The sequence below is a fragment of the Peromyscus eremicus genome, chromosome 8a (genome assembly GCF_949786415.1).
Source record: "Peromyscus eremicus chromosome 8a, PerEre_H2_v1, whole genome shotgun sequence".
Lineage (NCBI taxonomy): Eukaryota > Metazoa > Chordata > Mammalia > Rodentia > Cricetidae > Peromyscus > Peromyscus eremicus.
Window position 1 is genome coordinate 38,360,608 of NC_081423.1, and position 24,235 is coordinate 38,384,842.

At 48.2% G+C, this 24,235-nt stretch overlaps 1 protein-coding gene across 4 annotated transcripts in view; it reads left to right on the top strand.

Moving 5' to 3' along the window:
* Positions 1-24,235, top strand: part of LOC131916939 (proton-coupled amino acid transporter 1) — a 41,289-nt gene that overhangs the window by 12,281 nt on the left and 4,773 nt on the right. For 2 of the 4 annotated variants that reach the window (XM_059270587.1, XM_059270589.1), the window contains exons 2-10: positions 4,775-4,919; positions 10,808-10,898; positions 11,355-11,443; positions 12,176-12,271; positions 13,889-13,973; positions 15,251-15,469; positions 17,287-17,385; positions 18,335-18,501; positions 19,980-20,149. In XM_059270587.1, the coding sequence (XP_059126570.1) occupies positions 4,780-4,919; positions 10,808-10,898; positions 11,355-11,443; positions 12,176-12,271; positions 13,889-13,973; positions 15,251-15,469; positions 17,287-17,385; positions 18,335-18,501; positions 19,980-20,149 (1,156 nt within the window). In that variant the 5' untranslated portion in view covers positions 4,775-4,779. Of the gene's footprint in view, positions 1-4,279; positions 4,353-4,774; positions 4,920-10,807; positions 10,899-11,354; positions 11,444-12,175; positions 12,272-13,888; positions 13,974-15,250; positions 15,470-17,286; positions 17,386-18,334; positions 18,502-19,979; positions 20,150-24,235 lie in introns of those variants that run through there. The other 2 variants (XM_059270588.1, XM_059270590.1) reach the window with 2 other exon arrangements.

The window sequence follows — 24,235 nt, forward strand, 5'->3', positions numbered from 1 at the left end:
GTCCGTTTGGACAACTGTGCAAATATATAAGGTGCTTCCTGAACAAGCAAGCACCTCCCTCCTCCTTCCCACCTGTCAATCTCAGCGCTGAAGGATCTTTAAGATCCTGAAGAAAAGGGCTAATGTATGTGTCAGCCCTTAGAGACTGTTTCTGTGGCCCGGCCTGGGGGCAAAGGCCTATAATCCCAGCTACTTGGGAGGCCGAGGCCAGAAGATCTCACGAGTGAGTTCAACACCACCAACAAAATGGGGGTGAGAGGGGTACCGATGATACAGCACAATGGTAGAACGTCCATGGATTTGATCCCCATCACAAAACCAGAAACAAACAAGGCAAAACAAAGCAAATGTAGCTCTTGAGTCACAAGGTTGGATGTCCTCATTGCCTCCTTGGTTATTAGATTTCCACCCCTTTCACGGTCCTGGCCTTGAGCCCTGCATGTACAGTGTGTTGTAACTTCATGCTTCTTTCAGTGCGTTCCTCGGTTACACAATGCAACATATGTCCAAGCCATGTGCTACTGTCGTCTGCCTGTCTGTCTTCTTCCCTTTGCTGGGGCAGCCCGGACTCACCTGCTTCTTTAGCACGTGTTATTGATTTATTTTAAGTTTATCATTAACCAGCACCTATAAGTGGCATATCCACTCCCCCACCGTTATCAATATGCACGCAGTTGCTAAGCCACACTCCCTCTATCGGTCGCCAGATCTAGAGATTTCAGTTTATTTCTGAATAATTGCCTTAGCTTCATCCTCCTGTGGGGAGCTTCACTTTTTACCTAGGACATAGCGAGACCCCTGTACAGCGTCAGGGATAAACTGAGAGTCTGTGCCACAGCAGTTTCTTTAAAATAAACTTTCTGTATTTTATTATTAAATTGTATCTAATTTTAGATGAGGTCTCATTATGTAGCCCTGACTAGCCTGGAACTTGCTGAGATACACCTACCTTTGTCTCCCAAGGGCTGGGATTAAAGGGATGAGCCACCGTACTTGGCTTAATTAGGTTTTTTGAGACAGACAGGGTCTTACTGTATTGCTCAGGCTGGCCTTGAATTTGTAATTTGTCTCCTGACTGCTGGGATTATAGGGTGTGCCAGCACACCCTGGCCACAGTGGTTTTGGTGATGGGTTGGGGTTGGGGGATTTACCGTCGTCCTGTTTTGTCTCTGCCTTCAGTAACGCTCACAGTTCACGTACAAGGTTCTGTTTAGATGCGTCGGGTGTGTTGGAAGAGACTAGAAATAAGTTGATATTCACATAAGTGATTACATCCTCTGGTCGGAGCATCAGCGCTACAGAGGGGCCCCGGTCTGCACTTGCCACGCTGCTGTTTGCGTTTGCAAACTAAGATCAGAGGAGAGAAAATTGTTCAGAGTTACCAAGCAAATCGGAGACAGAGGCCGACTTCACACCCAGGCCTCCTCGACTTATTCTTAGCTCTTGCTTGTATGACGAAGAGGTTTTCGGCTCTCTCCATCAATGTAGGTTTTCCTTTCCTGGTCCACGTGTGAGTTTACTTTCCCCAGATATGCTCGAACCTCTGCATCACGTGAATAAGTGGAACCCTTAGACTCCCAGTGGGAGCCCGGGCAGTGGAACAGGGAGCCCCCTCCATGGGGTTGCAGGCACTGTGTGGATTGAATTTATCTACACCGAAAGTCATGTTGAGGCTCTGACCCCAAGGTGATGGCCTTGAGAAATGAGGGGGTCTTTAAGAGATCCATGGGACTACTCTCATGGAGGGATTAATGTAGTTGCCCAGCGAGTGGGTTAGTAACCGTGGGAATGGACAGTTAGGAAGTGAGCATGGCTCCTCCCCTTGGTCTCTTCTCACCTTGTGAGCTCTTCTTCTCACTCTTGTGACCTCCTTTCCTCACTTCCCCAAGAGCTTCTGGTTTGCTGCCGTGCCTAAAGCAGTGTGAGACCCTTGAGGGAAGCCAGTAGGTACTTGAACCCTCAGAATTGTGAGCTCATTTCTCCTCTCTCTCTCTCTCTCTCTCTCTCTATTTATTTATTTTATGCATGAGTGCTCTATCTGCATGTACACTTATATGCCAGAATAGGGCATCAGATCCCACTAGAGATGGTTGTGAGCCACCATGTGGTTGCTGGGAATTGAACTCAGGACCTCTGGAAGATCAGCTAGTGCTTTCAACCGCTGAGCCATCTCAATAGCCCCTGCTCATTTCTTAATAAATTACCTAGCTTCAGATAGTTAGTTACAGCGACAGAGAGTGGACTAAGACAGGCCCATTACTGACTCTCCACTGTGCAGTTCCTTTGTGAGGATGCACGAATCCTTTCCTGACTTGCAGTTGGTAAAAGATGATGTGTCCCTGGATCACTCTTGTGCTGGAGGCAGGGCTGGTTTTCAGGCATCCCCAGAGGGGAGCCCTGAGCAGAGAGACATCTTCTGGGCAGCTGGTGTTGGGGTGGCAGTTGGAGAGGCAGCTTCTCACCCTGAGATAGCATCTCAGAGCCAGGCTTGTGTCTGCATGCTGGGGGAGAGCCTGATGGAGAAGGGATGGCTTGTCTTGATCATTTTTATTGCTAATGTCCTTTCCCACCCTTATTTGACTGCGGATTCTTGAAGGATATGGAGTTGACTTTTTCCCATTTAGTTTCCACAGCACCTGGCACTGTCATCAGTAGACATTTCCACACCAGGAGGCAGTCAGGAGGGACATATACTTCCTGCCTTGCTACCGCTTAGCAGGACAGGTTCCTCCATCTTTGGGGGAGAGTCTTCATCTATACAACGAGGGGCTTGAGGTGACCTGTGAAGGCTCCTTAGCACTGGGCTAGGATTCTAGGGGCTTCCACAACTTTCACCTGGCTGAGAGAAGCCCTCCCCTCCTCTCTTCCCCAGAGCCATGTGGAGAGAACACATCCTCACCATCCCTCCTCAGTACACAACAGGGAGGGTTACTTCTTTCACCATCTTTTAAACATGAGCAAATCTATAAAAATTTAAGAGAAGGCAGAGGGCTGGAAAGGCGTGACACCGTCCTCTCCATCATGAAGGTCACGGCCAACGCTCCTGTAACAAGACAGGTTAATGAGGGCTCAAGTGTTTATTCAGTTAGCATTTTGTGTGACATGGGAGCCTTCAGAGAAGAATATGGAAGGATCCAGGGAGAACAGTCCACCTTGAGCTCACATTCCCATCTGTATGCTCCGATTTGCTGAAGTGTGGGCAGCTGTGTGGAAACCTGGTCACAGAGTGTGTGGTAGTGGAAGCCAGCTGAGTTCCACCCCGGCAGTCTGACCACTCAGTCCTTTCTGCCTCTGTGTGGATCTTTCTCTCCTTCCAGGACAGGTCTATGAAGGCAGAAGGGACAGAATGGCCATTTTAGGTTTTGTGGCTGCTTTGCAGAATGGGGGAGAATTCTGGTTTCTGAGATTCACTTCAGGGACAAAGGTTGGGAGGAAGGCATGGGACAGGAGAAGGTCAATGGACTTTGCTGTTGGGGTCGTTTCTGTGGCCTTCAGGTCTCCTTTAGTTCAACGTGCTTGGCATGCCAAAGCTGTACTTTTGTACTGCACTTTGGGGTATCATTTTATGAGCCCCAACCCAGCATCGCGGAGAGGAGCTACTGAGACAAAGATGGGGTATCTCATGGTCTCTCCTGCTCCTGTTCCTTTTCCTCCGAGCTGTGGTCAGCCACCCTATTCCAGCACTCAGGTTGGTGGCAAGAAAAGAGCCCAGGGTGAGGAGACAAGCCCTCCTGATAACTCCATCTTAGTTTTGTCCCTGTTGCTGTGATGAAAGGCCCGGATGTAAACAAGCTTGGAGGAGAAAGGGTTTAGTTTAGCTCATAATTTTAGACAGTAGTCCATTCATTTCAGGGATGTCAAGGTGACAGAAACTTGAGTTAATTGCATCCACAGTCAAGAGCAAAAAAAAAAAAAAATGAATGTAGACACGCTCTCTTGCTTGTTTGTGCTCAGCTTGATTTTTCTAGGGCGTGGTTTTGCCCATAATGGGCAGTGTCTTTCCACGTCAGTTAACTTAATTAAGATAGTTTCTCCATAGACATGCCCACAGGCCAACCTGATCTAGACAGACCTTCGTTGAGATTCTCTTTTTGGGCCATTGTAGGTTGTGTCGAGGTGACAATTAAAATTAACCATCACAGCTTCCAAAGAGTAGGAGATGGACTGAGCCCATGGTGGGAGAGAGGGGGTTGTTTGTGGTCTGGGACCCTGTGGAGCTGGAGCAGAATTGGGTGACCTGGAGAGGATTTCATGACTATAACCGTGCTTTCTGCTGAAGGCAGAGGATAAAAAGGACATCTGAAGAAACATCCAGGTTCATGTCGCCTCATGAGAGCTCGCTCTTGGGAAAGGTGTGTGATTTAACTACTGTTTGAGGTCCAAGAGATAAACTCGGAGGAGGGTGGAGGTGAACCAAACCAGAAGACCAGGGAAGGCTTCCTGGAAGTGCACACTTGCATTCCCCTGCCCTGCCCAGCATTGCCTCACCTGTTCGTTGCCCAGGTGCCCTAGAATGAATTTAGAAATTTATGAGTGTGGCACCATGTGGGAAGGTGGGGAGGCAGAGGCCAAGCAGGCCCAGCCTGCCCTGTGGACTTTGTGCCTCTTGCATTCTCCTGGGTTGGTACTGGGCATTCTGGTTAGACCCACTCCGTAGTGCATCCATCCCTGGGAGCAGCTGGGACAATGCCTACCTCTGCGGCTGAGCCCACCCCGCACTTGGAGATGAAGGTCCCAGCTACTGGAGGCCTTAGCGCTGCCCCTGTCCCCCCAGCTACCATGTCCACGCAGAGACTTCGGAACGAAGACTATCACGACTATAGCTCCACTGACGTGAGCCCTGAGGAGAGCCCATCTGAAGGCCTCGGCAACTTCTCTCCCGGCTCCTACCAACGCTTAGGGGAGAACAGTAGCACAACGTGAGTACTTGTGACGTCCTGCCATGGAGTGGGCTCTCCTGTCCCCAAGTCTCCCTTGGAGCAGTGTGGGCCCCCATCTTCCCATTCTGCATACCCTGTTTGACAGGGGAAAGCAGGCTATCTACGGGCAGGACCAGCAAGGGGCTCCTCCCCTCCCTAGTCATTTCTTATTCCTTGTTAGTTCCAGGAGGCTGGTGGCCAGGAAGAGCTTTGACTTAAAAGCCTCTAGAGGATAATCTCTTGGGCTAGAACCGAGTGTCAGATACCTCCCGGCCCCATTAGCGCTTCCTCGGCAGCGCCGCCCGGCAGAGCTGAGGGAGGGAGTGGCAACTGTATTTGAGAGCCCTCCAGAGTTGGTAAGGAAGAGACACTTTGCGTCCCTTAAGGAGGCTGCAGTCTCAAACCTGGAAGCGATACCAGTCTCACCTGGTACAGTCTGGCCCTCTGGTTCTCAATCTCTCCAGCTACGAGGACCGGTTGAGAAGCCCACTGGGAAACTGGACTGGCTGTAGGAGGTTTACTCCTTGAACCGCAAACTTCAGAGGGAAGGGTTCCGTGCTGATTTTCCCAGCATGCCCCTGGCCTTTTCCAAGGTCCCAGGACCCTGTCCTTGGCAGCCCTGTCATTCATCCCCAGTCTCAGCTGTCACCCTTCCTGTGTTCCATGGTGGGTTGGCTGTGACTTCACCGAGGGCTGCTTTGTGGCTTAGTGTAATGCTACACGCCTCCACTCTCCATGACTGCTCCATGGAAGTTGTGGGGACATGCCCTCTGCCTGCACTCTCTCCTGGAGGGACCTTTTCCCCTGTGAACTGAGCCGGGCATGGAGAATGATCTGTTCACATGATTGGCTCCTTGGCACCGCTAGCACAAAGATTCTGGCTTGTAGCACATTACCCATACAGCACACTACTGTAGAGTCCCGATTTATTTGCAGATTTAGGTGGTGGAAAAGGTTGCTTAAGGACTTCCTTCTTGTCATCCCTCTGGCCTCATCCGCCCCATCAGTGTCTCCCAGGGAGAAGGAACTCCCTTCAGGGGTTGTGAAATACTTCTTCCAATCGTCAGTTGTTTGCACAGTGCTTTCTGTGCGCAGTCTAAATTTTCACTTTTATAGACATCTTTCTGAAAGTCAAGACCAGCTGCCTGGCCTTTCCAGGTCAGCCGTTCAAGGACACATGCCTGGACTGTCCTCAAGGTTGCTTTTATCACTTTCCCTGGTCTCTTGGAAATCAAGCCAAGTAGACAGTTCCCTCCTTCGGCTTGTGTTAGGACATTTTCCTAGATACAGGGCAAAGTATTATACATTTGGGTCTTAGAGTATCGGTCACTCCAGTCTGGGGACAGGATCTCCCCAGGCATTTATTCAGGAAACATGCCAGGTGGGCCAAGGCTGATTGGGGACCCTTGTTAATCTCTCCTAGGTAGTGTGAGGGACATGATGTGAAGCCCTCACCCTTCCTTGTCATCTATGTTATTAAGGAGCAAAGTACCTTGGAAGAGCTGCTTCAGCATACCCAGCTCTTCTAGAAGTTAAAAGGTCAGTCAGTTAAAAGCCCAGAGTAGTGAGTGCGATAAAATAGAGATCTTAGGCATTTCTGTGCCAGAGTGTTGTGATTTCCCCCTAAAATTCGGGGCCATGGAGTTGTTGACAGTACCGACAGCAGCCTCCATTAACACTCTAGGGCGGATCACACGCACTAGGGCACTTTACACACAGTATGACAGTTTGCACACAGTAGGGCTCATTTTCCTTCTTGTTGCCCTGTTGAGTCCTTCGTAACAGTCCTCTATCCCACCTCAGTGGTGCTTCCCCAGGCCAGCAGGCTGAGACACCAGCTAGTCTTTGTTGACTTGGAACAGCCATTTGCCAAATACGCTCTGCAGAGCTTTTGGGGTCCCAAGACTGTTGCTCTTCCTAAAAGTGCTAAGATGCCATTTGCCTTTCGTCCTGTTCACATGTGCATGAGGACGCAGGAGCAGTGTGTGTCTGCAGCTCCCTCCCCATCGACCCCCCCATATCTCCACTATCCTAGTCACCTGTGAGTAGAAGGAAAAGGCCAGTTTCACTTGAGATCGTCCTTGATGATCCCAGAGTGCGAGTATTGGCAGTTGCCAACTGAACTAACTGGAGTTTTTGTTCACTGTTTTTTTTTTTTTTTTTTTTTTTTTTTTTTTTAACAGAAAAGGTTTATTTTACTAGAAAGAACAGCTAGCTAACTAGGTTTCCCATACCCTAGTATTTAAGCATTTCCTTTGAAAATGAAAGAAATGAACCCATTAACTCAAGAAAAACCATCAACAATGTTTTTGTGATTCTCATGAAATTTGAGCTTTCAAGAAAAATTAGAAAAAAAAAAAAAAGTCAAACAAGCAGAACATCCAAGCCACCCTTGTACCCAGCACTGTGAGCTCACACATGCTTTCCGGTGAGGTCAAAGTGTGGCTTTGAGCTGCCATCATGAAAGAGGTTGGTATTCGGAACCTTGGAACCTCCACGTATGTTAGGAAATTGTGCGTGAGGGAAAGGTCCTGCTGCAACAGTGTGTTAAAGGAACGGATCATGGGAGGTTCAGAGTCCACGTTGCAGCTAACTGATAAAGAACCCATGCATGGAGGCAGGTGGATCTCTGTGAGTTCAAGGCCAGCCGGGTCTACAGAGCGAGTTCCAGGACAGCCAGGACTGTTTGTTACACAGAGAAACCCTGCCTCAAAACAACAACAACAACAAAGAACCCATGCATTTCATTTTGGAGTGATGTCAGAGAAGAACTGCCATAGTTGAAGAGACAGTTAAAATGTTCCTTCTTTTTCCAGCTCTGTGTCTAGGGAGAGCACACTTTCTCATAGGCTTTCAGCAAAGCCGCACATGTAGATTGAAGGTTGAAGCAGAAACCCAGCTGTCTTCTGTTAGGTGAGACATTTAGGAGATATTTTAAACAGTGATGGGGGAGGTGGTGCTGGAGCGCAGACTCAGTGGTTAAGAGCATTTGTTGCCCTTGCAGAGGACCTGAGTTCTGGTTTCAACACCCACATTTTGGGCAGCTCACAACTCCCTATAACTTCAGCTTTAGGGGATCCCATACCCTCTTCTGGCCTTTGAGGGCATTCTCACTCATATGTGAGTGCGCGCGTACACACACACACACACACACACACACACACACACACACACATAAATAAAATTTAAAAAAAAATGAGTGGCCGGAGGTCTAGATGGTTGCTGCTCCTCCAGGGGACCCAGGTTTGATACTCAGCAACCACAGGGTGGGTCAACTGTCCATAACTCCAGTCCCAGGAGATCCAACACTCTCTTCTGGCTTGTGAGGGCACTACGCTTACATGTTTCACAGACATGAGTGCAGACAAAACACTCATACACATAAATTAAAAAATTAAGTGACTCTTTATAAAAACCAGTGATACAATACCATTCCCATATTTAACGTTAATCATTAAACTACTAGTATGTGTTAGACTTACTGTTATTTTAAATTGTAAAATTTAAAGTTTGGGTTTTAGTGATATAACTTATCTTATGTATCTAACACCTACATAAGCAAAGATATCAGGGGTCCTTAATTCATCAGAGAATAAAAGAAGAACTGGGACCAGAAAAATAAAAAAGAAAGAACGAAAAGCCTAAGAGCCACTGAAGGCACAAACAAAAACTAGAGGGACCTGGTAGGTCTTCAGAAGCTAACCCACCCTGTGGCTAGACTGTCAGCCTTGGAGGCGATACTGTGATGCCCACCTGGTGTTGAGGGGACATCATCTTGGACAATTTTGACCCTCGGCCTAGAATCCTGATGTTTCTGAGTGGAAGGGACTTCGGGATCACCTTGCCCTGGTCCTGTTACCTCTCGGTTCGGGTGAGATAACAGTTCCCAGAGTGGAAGGGAGTGGCCACACAGATCCGATCGACAGACAGCCAAGTCTGGGGCCGGGAAGCCCAGCACAGCGGCGTTTGGGGAAGGCTTCAGGGAGGAGGGAGGGGGTGGTACAAACTTACCTTTGCACTTCAGGGGGTTAAACATTTGTTTGCCAGGACAGAGACTTAACAGCCCGTTGTCTCCTGGCTGCTGGCTGCTGATAATGCGGTTGGATCCTTGCAGGAGTCCTGGGAGTCAAAGGCCTCTTCTCGATGGTCCATCCTGCAGATGCTAGAATGGAGGTAGATCAGATGACCTTCCTGGTAGACTTGAGGGAATGGCCTTTGTGGGCAGCAATGTTTTTGACTTTTGATTTCTGCCAAATGCAGATTTGTGTGCAAATGTCAGTTTTGAAGGCTCTTGAGGGCTATTTGTGCAAAAGGATTTTTCTGTCCAGGGCCAAGTCTTGAGGGATTGAAGGCACCTCACTTGAGCTGTTTCCTGCTCTGTCGTGGGGGAACAAGAGGCAAAGAAAGGTATGACCAGCACACTCCTGTGTGGTCTGGGTTGTCTCTGCCTTCCCTGTAGAAGGGGAAACTCCTGACTCACCCTTGCTGTTACCACAACCCATTCCTCAGGTGATCCTTGTTTCTCAGCAGGGCCTGTAGCCTCCCCTTGCCCGTGGCAGTGAGCTCCCCCATCCCACCACACACACTTCACCTTTTGGCCTCAGGTCTCTGCCCCCCACTCACCTGCCTCTATTCTCCCTGGCTCTGTCCCCCTACCCCTTCATCTCTTCTTTCCCTTGAGATATTACATATCTCTAGAGGCTGACATCCACATCTGACTCATCCATATCCACCCAAGTATTTGTGGAGTGAAAAAAAAAATGAATGAGAACACGTGAGAGGCTTTATATGAATTCATAAAACAGTGGGGGCAAGCTGTACAAATTTAGAGGGACTTCTGTCCTTAGGGCACAGGGGTGAACCAGGGACCGCCGAAGAGGGCTTCTCTAGTGCTGAGCCCAAAGTACGTTGGCTTCTATCTTTTCAAACACAAAGTCCAATAGAAACTTTTTGTTGTTGTTGTAAGACAGGGTCTCTCTATTTAGCCGTGGCTGTCCTGGAACTTATGTAGACCAGGGCTGGGCTCGAACTCACAGAGATTCTCCTGCCTCTGCCTCCCAAGGGCTGCGATTAAAGGTGTGTGCCACCATGCCTGGCCTAGTAGGAATGTTGAGTCCCTCATGGTACTGGGTGACTGACTGTTAGAGGAGTTAGACTTTATTTTATTTTTGTAGTAGTAGTTTTTTTTGTTTATTTGTTTTTAATTTTTTTTTTTTTTTGGTTTTTTTTTCGAGACAGGGTTTCTCTGTGTAGCTTTGCGCCTCTCCTGGAACTCACTTGGTAGCCCAGGCTGGCTTCGAACTCACAGAGATCCGCCTGGCTCTGCCTCCCGAGTGCTGGGATTAAAGGCGTGCGCCACCACCGCCCAGCTTGTTTTTAATTTTTAAGACAGAGACTCAGTATATAGTCCTGGCTGGGATGGAACTGGCTGTGAGGATCAGGCTGGCCTTGAACTCTTGAAGCTCCACCTGTCTCTGCCTCCTAGGTGCTGGGATTAAATGTCAGTACCACAGCCAGCTTGGACTTTATTTTTTTTGATTACCCCTGTTTTCCCACACTGAGGTCTACCCTTCATAGTTACATCTTGTCATCCTCTGTGGGGTTTTGGGAGTCGTCAGGGTGGTTCACTCAGTGGTCAAATCCAGCCCTGAATGCAGCCAGAAAAGATGGAATGCCTAGAGAGAGCCTCCATTATCCCTCTGAACTGGCTTCTAAGAGAGGAGGGCTTAGGAAGGGCTGTTCCTGGGAGGCATGCCCCTTGAACAAGTTGGCTCCTCATCTATGAAATAAGACATCACAAGATTGTTTGGGAAATCAGATAAGATAATGTGCGGATAAGCATCGGCCCTAATTGTAACTAATGCTTCCTCCTTGCCTTCCTACCTCAGATGGTTCCAGACCTTGGTCCACCTGCTAAAAGGCAACATTGGCACCGGACTCCTGGGGCTGCCGCTGGCAGTGAAGAATGCAGGCCTCTTGGTAAAGGTTTTAGACGTTCATGCATTGAAAGCTGTGCATTAGGGCTCTCTGTGTGCCAGGCACTTCCTAGGCTCTGAGCCTGGGCCAGTGACTTTAGCTGGCAGCCCCTCCCTCCCTTTGACTCACCACACGTAAGCTGCTTGCCCAGCGCCATCATGGTTTCGGAGGTGTTGGCCGTCCAAGTGCTGACCTTGCTGATCACCCTCAGGATAACTACCCCTGCTACATCCCAGAGCCTGCCAGGAACTTCAGCCCTGTGGATCCATTGTCCACAGATCAACAGGGCTGAGGACACACACAGATCCAGTCTCCTGGATCATGTCTCTCTCCTGCTGTCCGGAGCTCTGTCCCTAGAAGTGCCCTAATAGCATTTTACCATCTGCACATCCAGTCTCTTTTGGGCTCTCTCCTAATTCTGCTGCTTCTCTTTCTTTTGTCTGCGACCTCGGTCCCCAGTTGGGTCCTCTCAGTCTGCTGGTGATTGGCATCGTGGCCGTGCACTGCATGAGTATCCTGGTGAAGTGTGCTCATCACTTATGCCGCAGGTGAGAGCCCCCCCCCCCCAGCCACTTCCTGAGGGGCGGAGATTGCCAGCGTGGTCCTTCGTCAGTCTGAAAGTGGGTTTGTCATCTAGCTGGGGATGGCTGCTGTCACCGTGGTGTTGCTTTTTTTTTTTTTAAACCTTTTTTGGGCTCATCTGTTAAATTTACATATGTCCAGCAGGCAGAGACCACATTCTTATTTTTGCACTTGTTAGTTTACTGCAATGAAATGTCTCTACCAGGTGCTTGTGGATTATGATGAGGATTCCATCCATTTACTTAATACCTGTGACCCAGGGCTTGGAAGAGGGCTCATTTGGTAAAATGCTTAGTGTGTAGGCATGGGCATCTGAGTTCAGAAACCCAGTGACCATGTTAAAAAGTAGAAGAAGAAACTGGGTGCAGGGGTGAGCTCCTGCAGTGGCTGCCCCGGCGAGGCAGAGACAGGAAGCTCCCTGGACAGCCATTATTCTAATAGTGGGCAAGCCCCAGGTTCAGGAAGAGGTAGAGAGCGATTGGGGAAGACACCAGCATCCACAGTTGTCCTCCGTGTGTGCACCTGTACACACATGAACATGTATGCATGTGCGTACGCATATGTACGTGCACCCCACGTGTGGTCCTTGCAGGACTCAGCGGTCCCCTAGGGTGACAGGTGGAGAACTGGCCCGTGTCCCAGTGTCTCTGTCTTTTCTTTTACCGTCGTTGTCTAACCCATGCATTCTGCTTTTCCAGACTGAACAAACCCTTTTTGGACTATGGGGACACAGTGATGTATGGACTGGAGTGCAGCCCCAGCGCCTGGGTCCGGAGCCACTCCCACTGGGGAAGGTGACTGACTTCCCCCTTCCTCTTGACCACAGCTCCCAGCATGGGGACTGGAAACAGGAGGGTGTGATGTGGGGACAGTGCCAGGAGTGGAGGGTGGTGTTGGGGTTAGCTCGACCAATGGTAGACCATGAGCCCAGCCTTCTTTGGGCCTCAATTTCCTCATCTTTAATATCTGGCGCCTGACCTGAAGGACCTCTGAAGGCTTCCCAGCCCCGAGAGCCTGAGCTGTGTGCACTCTGAGGCCCCCGAAGGCTGTGAGCGCTCTGATCGTTCCACAAATGTATCTTATGCCGTCTCTCATAAGTGGCACAAAAATTATTCCAGCTTAGAAAAGGAGCTTCCCTGACAGAAATGATGTTGTCCCCACCATGCAGGGGCTTCGTAGGGTGAAAGGTGCATGGGAAGGGAAGAGAAGCCAGGAACAATGGAGTCAGCAGTGGAGTGTGTGGACGAGAGGCCGGAGGGTGGAGTCTGACCGTGTGGGGTGAAGGGCATGGGGTAGGCAAGGGCAGCGTCCAGAGCAGGTGGGGAGCTCTGGGGAATTTCTCCTGACTTTCCAGGTGACTGGAGAGAAACAACTCACTTTCTGTTCCTGTGTAGACGGAGAGAATTCACACTGTCAAGGGCCTGAATCCTTATTTTCGTTTCAGTGAGGAGGGTGCTTGCCATCATGTATAGCTCTACCCTATAATATGGAGTGTGCCTCCCCCCCGCCCCTTCCTTCCTTTCTTCTCTGGCAGAATCATCTGTTGAGGAGCAGCCAGGTCACCAAGTGTCCACCATAGTTTGTCTGTCTGTCCCTCCCTCCCTCCTTTTCCTCCATTCTCCCACACACCCTTCCCTGTTCTCATAGGAAGAACACTGTTTGCATTTGGCAAGAGGGCACAGTTTGAAAAATAGAATTAAATACTGGCCTCAGTCTGGTGGCATGGGTACCTTTCTGGTTCTTCTGGAACTTGCTGTATACATAGAAACATGCATGTGCTCTTGCGTTTATCCTTTTTTGGCAAGTGGCTCTTCCCATGTGTGCTGTTTGGAAACTTGCTTTTTGTCCTTTGATGCCTTGGATAGTTTCCTCCAGAAATGGTTTCAGATCTAACTCGTTCTTTCTAAGTGCCGTGCCATGTTCCATTTGAGAAGGGTCTGTAACCCTGTTCCTCTCGCTGGGGCTTCAGATCGTCCCCAGCTGTGGCCACGCTGCTCTAGCAGCCGTCTGCTTCGGCACACCTGTTTCTGCTCATTCACCTGCAGCTAGGTCAGTTCTTGGGTCCCGGTTGTAGGAAGAGGCTGAGAAGGGCCTGCTTCCTGGTCTTTCATGCCAAGGGCTCTCTGTAGCTTTAGGAAGGAAGAGTTGAGTGTGGTGGATGGGCAGGAGAAGGCCAGGCGCCAGGCTGTGCTCTGGTGATGCCCTGAGCTCATGCAGAAAGACAAGAGCCAGGGAAAGGACTTGCAGAGTATAGATGGCCCCTCCACACCCTCCTTCCCAAACGGTTCTGGTGACACTGGCATGCTTTGTCCTGCCACTCCAGCTTGTCTTACCACCTGCTGCTCAGAGGTTCATCTCCTGGGAAGCCTTGGGATCTGATGGTCTGTGTGTTCCTCTCGTCCCCTCTGCAGGCACATCGTGGATTTTTTCCTCATTGTCACTCAGCTGGGATTCTGCTGCGTCTACTTTGTGTTTCTGGCTGACAATTTTAAACAGGTAGAGTTCTTCTGAAAAACAGGGAAGGGCAAGAATCGAGTAGAACTTTAGTTCAAGGCACCTTCCAAGCCCAAATGGTTTGGCTTTGAGCCTTTGGTGTTAGCTTCTCATCTGAAAACCCGTGAGGTAAAGAGACTTTGCCCTGCCTTGTCTGTGTGGTCATCAGCTGGCTCCAGGTCCTTGGACTCTACCTGGCTGAAGTCACCCCTACATAAGGAGGAGAAGCTCTTCAAGACCTGGGCTTGGGTAGCTTTTGTAATCCTTGGCAGCAGGCGGGGGAAGCCTCAGTAGGTGGCGCCCTCTAGTGTTACTCCTGTGGAAGCCTTTAGTAATGGAACCTTTATTTGTAGACATGCATAGCTTTGTAGAGGCTTGCTGGGCAGGCTTAGGTGTCAGGATCCTTCAGTCCTTGACAGAAGCCAGGGTTGTATCTCACAGACACGGGATGTCTGAAACCCTTGGCCCTAAAGGCTGTGTTAATGGAGTTAGGGTCAGAGCCTGTGCCCTAGCTCTCTAATAAGCTAGGTTCAGCCTCCTGTTCTGAATAAGTCAATTAAAAGAGCAGAGTTGATAATGAAGAGCAGAAAAAAACTTACTCAGTATGGCCTCACTGATAGGAAGGATCCATGGGTCCCCACCAAGGGTCCCAACAGGAGATCAAGGTTTAAATAGAAGGAAAGAGAAAGATATAATGAAGTAGCCCTGGTCAAGGTGTGGTCCTGTTGTCACTGGCCCGTCATTGTTTCTGCTCCAGTCTCTCCTGCAAGGTGGTTGGACAGGTTGTCTTGTTGGCAGTGTGTGGAATCCCTGCCCCTTTCCCAGGAGACTGGTTCCCCATCTGGCTGGCACCAGGGCTCTTCCTTTTCTCAGCATTAGATTACTGGGGGAATTCCAACTGCCTAGGGTTCCAGACAGCCAGAAGGGGGGACTCAAGTGTTAGAGTGTCCCCTTCATTTCAGGCATGACAGCTACTCAGGGCCTGCAGGCTTCTCTGCTTCCCGAACACCAGCAGGAAAGCTTAGGATTAGAATGGGAAGAACTTACTGTTAAATTTCCACTCATCTGTCTCCCACATCCTTCTGTCTTTTGTGAAACATGATCAGACCCAGCTCAGATGGTTTGCAACAGTGAAGACTCCCAGGAAGGTTGCTCAGCCATCGATCGGTGCCTATGTAAAATGTCGAGTTCACACACCTGACCCTCCGTCAGGACTCTCTCCAGCTGGACACCCGCTGGCTCTCGTCACCTACGGCTTTCCTCCTTCCTTCTCATTCCAGGTGATAGAGGCGGCCAACGGGACCACCACCAACTGCCACAACAATGAGACTGTGGTCCTGACGCCCACCATGGACTCTCGACTCTACATGCTCGTCTTCCTGCCCTTCCTGGTGCTGCTGACCTTCATCAGGAATCTACGCGTCCTGTCCATCTTCTCCCTGCTGGCCAACATCAGTATGCTGGTCAGCCTTGTCACAATCTACCAGTTCATCATCCAGGTACAGTCCCAGGCCCTCCCCCATCCTGTGGAGTATGGGAAATCAAATCGAGTGATCACGCACTACTTACATGTGGCATATTTAGATTAGATGTTGCACAACTTCCTGGGGAGATGGGGACAAATGTTGACTCCAGATGGGCCTCCCATGACAGACCAAAGAGATCATCCCACCTAGGTCTTTCAATCTATGTATTTTATGACACTTCTCTTGAGCTTTTATTTTATTGATCTTGTTGTAGAATTGAGCTTGTGTTTATAATTTACAAGCTCCTTTGGATAGGGAACTTTTTCTACTTCACTGAGTTGTAGATCAGTATCGTCAACATTAATCACTCAATTGATGGAATGATGGCTGTCCTATCCGCCTGTCTCAGTCACCCAGCACCCATAGCTGTGAACTGTGAAACTTCCTCCTCACAGCTCCATCTGATTGATAGGTAAACCTGGCAGCTGTCAGTCACTTACCTGTGGGCAGCACCTGTTTCCAGTATCTTTTCATCTGTGACTCAGGAGTAATTACTAGTGAGCTTGTGCTCAGGTTTCATTTTAGAGCAGAGATACCTATTTGTCTATATCCCGAATACCAAAATGTTCTTTTTTTTAGAGTCAAATTTTAAAAATTAAAATTATATATATATATATATATATATATATATATATATGTGTGTGTGTGTGTGTGTGTGTGTGTGTGTGTGTGTGTGTGTGTGTGGGTATATGTACATGAGTACAGGTCCCATAGAGGTCTCAAGAGGGTGTCAGAGCCTCCTGGAGTCACATAATAGTAGTAAGGCACTCAGTGTAGGTGCTGGGAATTGAACTTGGGTCTTCTGCAAGAGCAGTGTGTCCTCTTGTAACGACCGAGCCACCCTTATCCTCAGCTTTGACTTTTATGTTTAAAAAAGAAATTGTTTTGCTTCCTATCCTCAGCATTCCTCAGCATTCTTCCCGTGTGCTTCTTGATATTTTTAAAGTGCTCAGTCTAACTGATGAAAAAAAAAAGGAAGGTGGAGGAGGAAGAGACTCATCTAGAGATCACGTCTTCCAGCTTTATCCCTGCTGATGTTTGCATAGTTGCAGCATGATTATTATATAACTTTGTGGTGGGAGTTAGTTAGTTTGTTTTTTAGACCAGGTAGCCCAGGCTGACCTCCAGCTCACTATATATCATAGGTTGATCTTGAACTCCTAATCCTCCTGCTTCAGCCTCCTGAGGACTGGGATTACGGATGTAAGTCACAACGCCTGGCTATAATGTACTAAATATTTCCTCAATATTATCCAATAGTCAGTTTTTCATGTTCTTCTTCTTTACTATCTCACATACCGAGTCCCAGCTGACTTCAGACTCCTGATCCTCCTGCCTCAGCCTCCTAAAGTGCTGGGTTTACAGGCATGCACTCCCGTGTTTGCCTTTAACTTTTACTTTTATATAGTATGTAATATTCTGTGATATGTTCAGCGTGTGGTTAATCGATCTCTTCTTTTGGAGTATTTAACATGGCTTTCCGTTTCTTTGCTAAGTAGCTTTGCTCAGTTTCTCTTATCTCTTGAGTTTCTTCTCTTATATCAAATGTCTAGGGCTGGGCTCACGGAGTGAAAGAGTGAGGCTTTATGCAGGCGTCAGCACGTGAGCATCTGGTATACTGGGCAGATGTTTATCCACAGCAACCTGAAGAGAGAGAAAGGTTGACTGTTCCAGCTTGCTCATCAGCTTCTTCCTTTTATGAAATCTTGGATTTAGGAGAAGGTATGCCCTGACTTGTGATTCAAAGTCCCAATCTCTGAATAGCCCTTGGCTTTGCTCATCTTTTCCAGGGGATCCCGGACCCCAAACACCTCCCCTTGGTGGCTCCATGGAAGACCTACCCTCTGTTCTTTGGCACGGCAATTTTTGCTTTTGAAGGCATTGGCATGGTAAGAGGGGCACTGTGGATTGGGCCTGAGTGCTCCCTGGTCCCTCAGCATTCCCACTGTCTGCTTTAATGCTTAGGAAACCCCATTGGGGATTATCTCTTGAGCTGGATGTGGTGGCACGTGCCCGTTGTCACAGCACCTGGGAGGTGGGTGTTTAAGTCATCACTGGCTACATAGCTAGTTCGAGGCCAGCCTAGGTACAGGAGACCCTTTCCCTCCCCCGCACAAAAAAACTGAAGAAGGGAAGCTCATGCTTAGAAAAATTGGCTGGAGGCTGCAATCTCAGGACAAGCATCAGAGTCTTGCTGGGGGCCATACTGCTATGAGGTGAAGGGTGCCCCCAGCCTCTGACGTCTTACCTCTCCTCACTCCTGGTTAGACAGTGGGTTCTGAAGCCTGTTGTATGCCTGAGAGTATAGTTGCTGATAGAATAACTGACTTCACTGTGCACTGAAGGAAAGCATACTTGGGGGTCTGGCAATAAAGATTCTATTTTCTTTCAAGATGCTCTGTCTGTGTGTGTGTGTGTGTGTTCATGGACATGTGCTCACGTGTGTGTGTGTGTGTGTGTGTGTGTGTGTGTGTGTGTGTGTGTGTATGCTTTTGTGTTTGGAGGCCAGAAGTCAACATCACGTGTCTCCCCCTGGCACTGTCCGTTTTTGGACATGATGTCTCTCACTGAACCCAGAAGTTCCTGCTTTGACTAGACTCTTGTCTGGTCATCGAGCTCCATTGATCAGCCTGTCCTCCTACCCCACCCCACCTCTGCCAGGTGCCGGGGTTACAGATTCATGCCACCACACCTGGCGTTTTTGTGGGTTCTGGGCATCTGAACTCAGGTTCTCAGGCATGTGCAGCAAGTCTCCCAGGCCACTGATAATGCCATTTCCGTGGTGTGTCCACTTTTCTTTCTCACATGCTTTCTTTCCCCTTATCACTTTTTTTATAGGTTCTGCCCCTTGAGAACAAAATGAAGGACTCCCAGAAGTTTCCATTCATCCTGTATTTGGGGATGACCATCATCACTGCCCTCTATATCAGCCTGGGGACCCTGGGGTACCTGCAATTTGAAGATAGTATTAAGGGCAGCATCACACTCAACCTGCCCAACTGCTGGTACGTGGAGGGGATGGGGGGATTGGAAACTTCCAGAAGGTGGTAGGTAAGAATGTTGCTTTTCCTTGTCATTTGGATACCCTGAGCTTATGATTCCTGAAGCAGCTTGTACTGAATTCATGCGTGAATCTCCCGTCTGTTAAGGCATTTCTCCTGGGAAATATTGAGCCCAGAAGGACTAAGTATCTGCTCTGTGCCTAAAGTCATTCCAGACACCTGTGGAGGAAGGCAGGCCTGTCTGGGTAGTCACAGATGTGCCGTGCAGGTGGGAACATCTCCCTGTGGACTGCTGGCTCTTGGGAGTCCTTCCTCAAACGTCTTTCCTCGGTGGACATGCTATAGGGAAAAACTGAGACCTGCAGAAGTGCCTGGCTGTCCAAGAGCATGTGCGAAGCAGCCTCTGTTTGGAAGCTGAAAACCTCATTGTAGAGAGCAGTTGTTTTGCTCACCTGAGAAACACCCAGGGACCTAGAGCAGCCTTTCCCTGCAGCCTGTTTCATGGCACTCTGAGTGGTGAGACTCTGGGTGAGGACAGATAGAGAAAAATGCTGGCTTCGTAGGGTCAGTGTGTAGCACGGGATCCCTCGTCAGCGGGCATCTGAGGGGGCTGCTGTTCAGAGTGATTTCAGTCTTTCCCTCTGGGCTGCTTTTAAATTACTGAATGTGCCTTTGAATGCTGGGTGGGGCTGTGTCCCTGTTCCCAAAGGGTGACTAGGTCAGGAACTCCTGACACAGCTAGCCCCTACCATCCGACCCCAGTGAGCAGCAGTCTTCCCTTACGTGCCCAACTCAGGTGCCCTCAGCTCACCCCTGTGCTGCCGTACAGGTGCATTCGCCTGGATGTCCCTGCAGGGGGCGCTCCTGACTCCAGCTTTAGCAGCTCTCTGGAGGGCTCAGGATCTTAACTCAGAGCACCACCAGCTGAGTTATTTTTCCCCCTCAAAGAGTTTTTATTGTCCATACTTAGCAAGTGAGACTTTTTACCCATACCAGTCTTTTCCAGGGTGCTCTCACAGCTTAAGAACCTCATCTTGGTGTTCAGTTCAATTATAGAAATGACCTGTTCTCATTACACACATAAGACATTTAAATCAATCCCAAGAGTGGCCAGTGGCTCTCGCTGCCATATGCACAGGCCTTGATGAAGGTGGAGTTCTGTTAAAGACAGAGTGGCCCTTCCTTACATAAAAGCTATGGGGGATTGGATTTTTAAAAATCAGTTTGCATTTTGTGTGTGTGTGTGTGTGTGTGTGTGTGTGTGTGTGTGTGAGAGAGAGAGAGAGAGAGAGAGAGAGAGAGAGAGAGAGAGAGAGAGAGAGAGCGAGAGAGCGAGCACGAGCCAGGCCTAAAACTTGAATCTGAAGCCATGTGGGTTGGTGACCTTTGCCGTTGTCTCCAGGGTGCAGGGGCGGCTTTGGCCTCTGTCCAGGGCTGTCAGAGTGCACCATCAGGCTCCTGAGCGCACCCACTCTCTGCAGGTTGTACCAGTCCGTGAAGCTGCTGTACTCCATAGGCATCTTCTTCACATACGCTCTTCAGTTCTATGTCGCTGCTGAGATCATCATCCCAGTCGTCACGTCCCGAGTACCTGAGCATTACCAGACAATGGTGGACTTTGGTGTGCGCACTGCGTTGGTCTGCATAACATGTGAGTAGAGGAGGTTATTTCTGCATTTATTTAAAGCAGCGGTTCTCAACCTGTGGGCCACAGTTACATATCAGATATCCTGCATATCAGATATTTACATTATGATTCATACAGTTAGGAAGTCGCAGCAAAATAATTTTATGGTTGGGGTCACCACAACCCCTATTAAAGGGTCACAGCATTAGGAAGGTTGAGAATCACTGACTTAAAGCCTGGAGGACATCTGAATTGTCCCCACTGAGAGCCTGGCACACAGCCATACTGCTGGAGTCAAGGCATAAACCAGGGCGTGAAGAATTGGTTCTCAGTGACCCCAAAGAACTGAGAAGTGAGGACAGTAGTTTACAGATGAGGTCTAAAGTACAATCGAGAACAAAGACACACTGTTACTGTCCCAACTGAAATGAGTAACAATCTAAAAGCCACTTCAGCGGGCTGGGGGTGGAGCTGAGTTTGTAGCATGCTTACTGAGAATACTTGAAGCCCTAGGGTTCCATCCTCAGCACAAAACCAACTGAGTGGTGTGCACACCTACAAGCCCATCACTGGGGAGGTAGAGGCAGGAGGATCAGGGGTTTGAGGTCATCCTGGGATATATGAGACCCTGTTTCAATAGATGATAGATAGATAGATAAATAGATAGACAGACAGACAGATAGATAGATAGAGAATCAGGAGTTTGAGGTCATCCTGGGATGTATGGGACCCTGTTTCAATAGGTGAGAGAGAAAGAGAGAGAGAGAGAGAGAGAGAGAGAGAGAGAGAGAGAGAGAGAGAGAATGAATGAACGAATGAATGAATGAATGAATCAGGAGTTTGAGGTCAGCCTGGGATATATGAAACCCTGTTTCAATAGATGATAGATAGATAGATAGATAGATAGATAGATAGATAGATAGATAGATAGATATGAAACTCTGTTTCAATAGATGATAGATAGACAGACAGACAGCCTAGGTAGATAGATGATGGATAAATGAATAGATGGCTGGCTGGCTGCATAGGTGGATAGATGGGTGGATGGATAGATAAATGGTGGATGGATAAAAAGATGGCTAGATGGATGGATGGATATGAATTGATGGTTGGATAAATGGATAGCCACTTCATCCACATCCATAGTGAAGACTGGAAACTTTACTAGAAGGCACTGTTACTGTTCTATCTAAAATAGGTAAATATCTAAAAGGCGCTGCAGAGGCCTGGGGTAGTAGGTCAGTTGGTGGAGGGCTTGCCTGGCATGCATGAAGCCCTGGGTTCATCCCCAGCACCACATAAATGGATATGGTGGTACACACCAAAATCCCGGCACTAGGATGTCTAGGCAGGAGGGTCAAGAGTTCAAGGTTAGCCTGGAATACACAAGACCTTGCCTTTCTCAGCCAATCAGTCAATCGCTAGCCACTTTACGTTGTCTTTAATGAAGACTTACTAGTTTGTACTTGTTTTAAATAGTTGTCCATCTTAAGCTGGGGAGATGATCCTAGATATTTATTTATTTTTGTATGTTCATCTTTAAACATCTGTCAATTAACCTGGCTGTTTACCTCTTTTTTTTTTTTTTTTTTTTTTTTAATTCCCCTTTCCCCTATCCTGAGCCATGGAGTACAAGTTAAATACTAAACTCAGAATATTACCTTATGTTCTGTTTGTTGAAAGCAAGGTCAAGTTTTAAAAATTAGCTTTTCCTCATTGCTTCTGTGAGTTAAACTGGGGAATCCCTAACCAACTGATCCCTGATTTCTGATTTGGATTTTCAGGAGATTCACAGTTTTCCAAATTAGGCTTTTATGTTAGTTTTATTGTTTTTGGGCAAGCATCTCATTGCTTATTTTATTAAGACTTCCCTGGTACTGTCCTTAAATTATTAAATCCAAGCCTCCACCTTTGAAATAAAGGTCTATTATGATTTTTTTCTCCTCCCTCAGGCATATCCATATGCATATAAATATATATCTGTATACGTATGTATATGTATACATATATATATATCTGTAAACTACTGAACTGGAGTTGAATGTTTTTTGTTTTATTTACTATTATATGCATACGTGATGGCAGGATCTATGAAGAGGTCTGAGGACAACTTCTGGTATTAAAGGATCTAGAACTCTGATCTTACTGACCCACCACACTTGGCTCACCATTGTTTTCCTGCAAGGACAGTGGGTAGGAGGAGGCCAGCTTTCTTGGCATCTATGTAGAAAGAATTCTCTAGAACTAAGGAGGTGACCTTGATCCTCTCATGTAACCTTGGGCAGCTCTACTAAGGCTTTCTTGCAGGCTGGGTCTGGCCGTCATGGGTTCCCCAGCCCTTTGGAGGACTCTTAGCACTGAGAACCGTGGCTTCTCCTTCTGCTCTTTGGAAGACTGCACCCCCCCCCCCCATGGAAACAGCCTGTGAGGCAGATAAGATAGGGAACCACCACACAGGCTGCATTTTGCTCTCACCTTCAGCGGCTCCCGAGGCACGCTCAGCTGTGTGTCCTCCAAGGACTGATGAGCTTAAGCGTTGAGGAGACTGCATCTTGTGCATAGTGGCTTGTCTCGTCAGCCCTGAGGGCCTGCTTCTTGAGTCTAAAGGGTTTCTGCAGGACAGGATATGGAACATTCAAATAACTTGCCTTCCCAGTGTGGATCCTCCAGAAAAAGTCTCTGTAAAATGTCCCGAAGCATAGGACCTGCTTCCCCACAGGCTTATCCTACCCAATCCTGCAGGAAGTGGCAATCCCTGGCTCCAGACATCATCCTCTCCTTAGATTCTCTTGGTTTTAATGCTTTGTTTTCCCTGGCTCAGTCTGTGCCTGACTCCCCTCCTTTGTACTGAAGGACACTCACAGGGCCGGCCTGGGTTTGATCTCTGAGAGCATGTTCTGCTCTCTCATCTCCTGTGAGCTGTTCTGGTTCATTGTCCTATAAAAGGAGGCAGCCCCTTCATCTTCGCCAGCTGCATAGCTTTTCCTGGCTTCCCTGGAGACTTTGAAGTCCTTGTGGGAGGCAGAAGAGGCCTCTCAGGGTAGTACCAACTCAGATGTACTTGTGTGGGTTCCTTTCATTCTTTCTTCTCTGTTTATTCAATCCTTGTGGCAAAGTTGATTGATGGATCACTCTCCATCTTTATTTGACTGTTCTCAATTATACCTGCACATTTTATTAGCAGCCTGTTTTTATTGCTGTCTCTAATGTTTTCTTTACTTTTCCTCCTCTTCATCAATTTACATATCCAAGAAAAATGGGGAGATTTCGGCTCAGCCTCTTATTTTATTTAATTTTATGTGTATGGATGTTTTACCACATGTGAGCCTGGTGCCTGGGCATCAGATCTCCTAGAACTGGAGTTATAAACACCATGTGGGTGCTGGAAATCAAACCCAGGTCCTGTGGAATAGTGACCAATGCTCTTAACCACTGAGCCCTCTCCAGTCCCCAGTCTCCTTTTTAAAAAAGATCTCTTTTTTAGTGTGTGTGTGTGTGTGTGTGTGTGTGTGTGTGTGTGTGTGTGTGTGTGTGTGTGCAGTGCCCACAGGGGTTAGAAGGGGGCTTTGGGTTTCCTAGATCTAGATCTGGAGTTATAGGCAGTTGTGAGTTGCCTGATATGGGTGCTGGGAGCTGAACTTGGGTCCTTTGCAAGAACAGTAAATACTCTTAACTGCTGAGCCACCTTTTCAGCCTCTGTAGCATCATAATTTTTGTTTTTGGACATAGGGTTTCTCCGTGTAGTCCTAGCTGTCCTGGAACGAGGTAGACAAGTAGACCTGTCTCTGGTAGACCAGGTTGCCTTAAACTCACAGAGATTCACCTGTCTCTGCCTCTCGAGATTAAAGGCATATGCTACCACCGTCAGGCTCTTTGTTATTTTATAAGTTTCATTGTAGAGATCTCTCTCTTAGCTCTCACCTGGTTATGTTTATTTCAAAGTCATTCATTCATTCATTCATTCATTCATTTGGCACTTAAGCATTCTTAAGTTTTTGATGTGAGTGATTCCCCCCTTTGGTCACTGTTTGGTAATTGGGAAAGCATAAGAAGGAACTGTCTGGTGCTGGAGCTGAGAGTCTGGGCACTCCAAGTCCAGAGCCTACACCC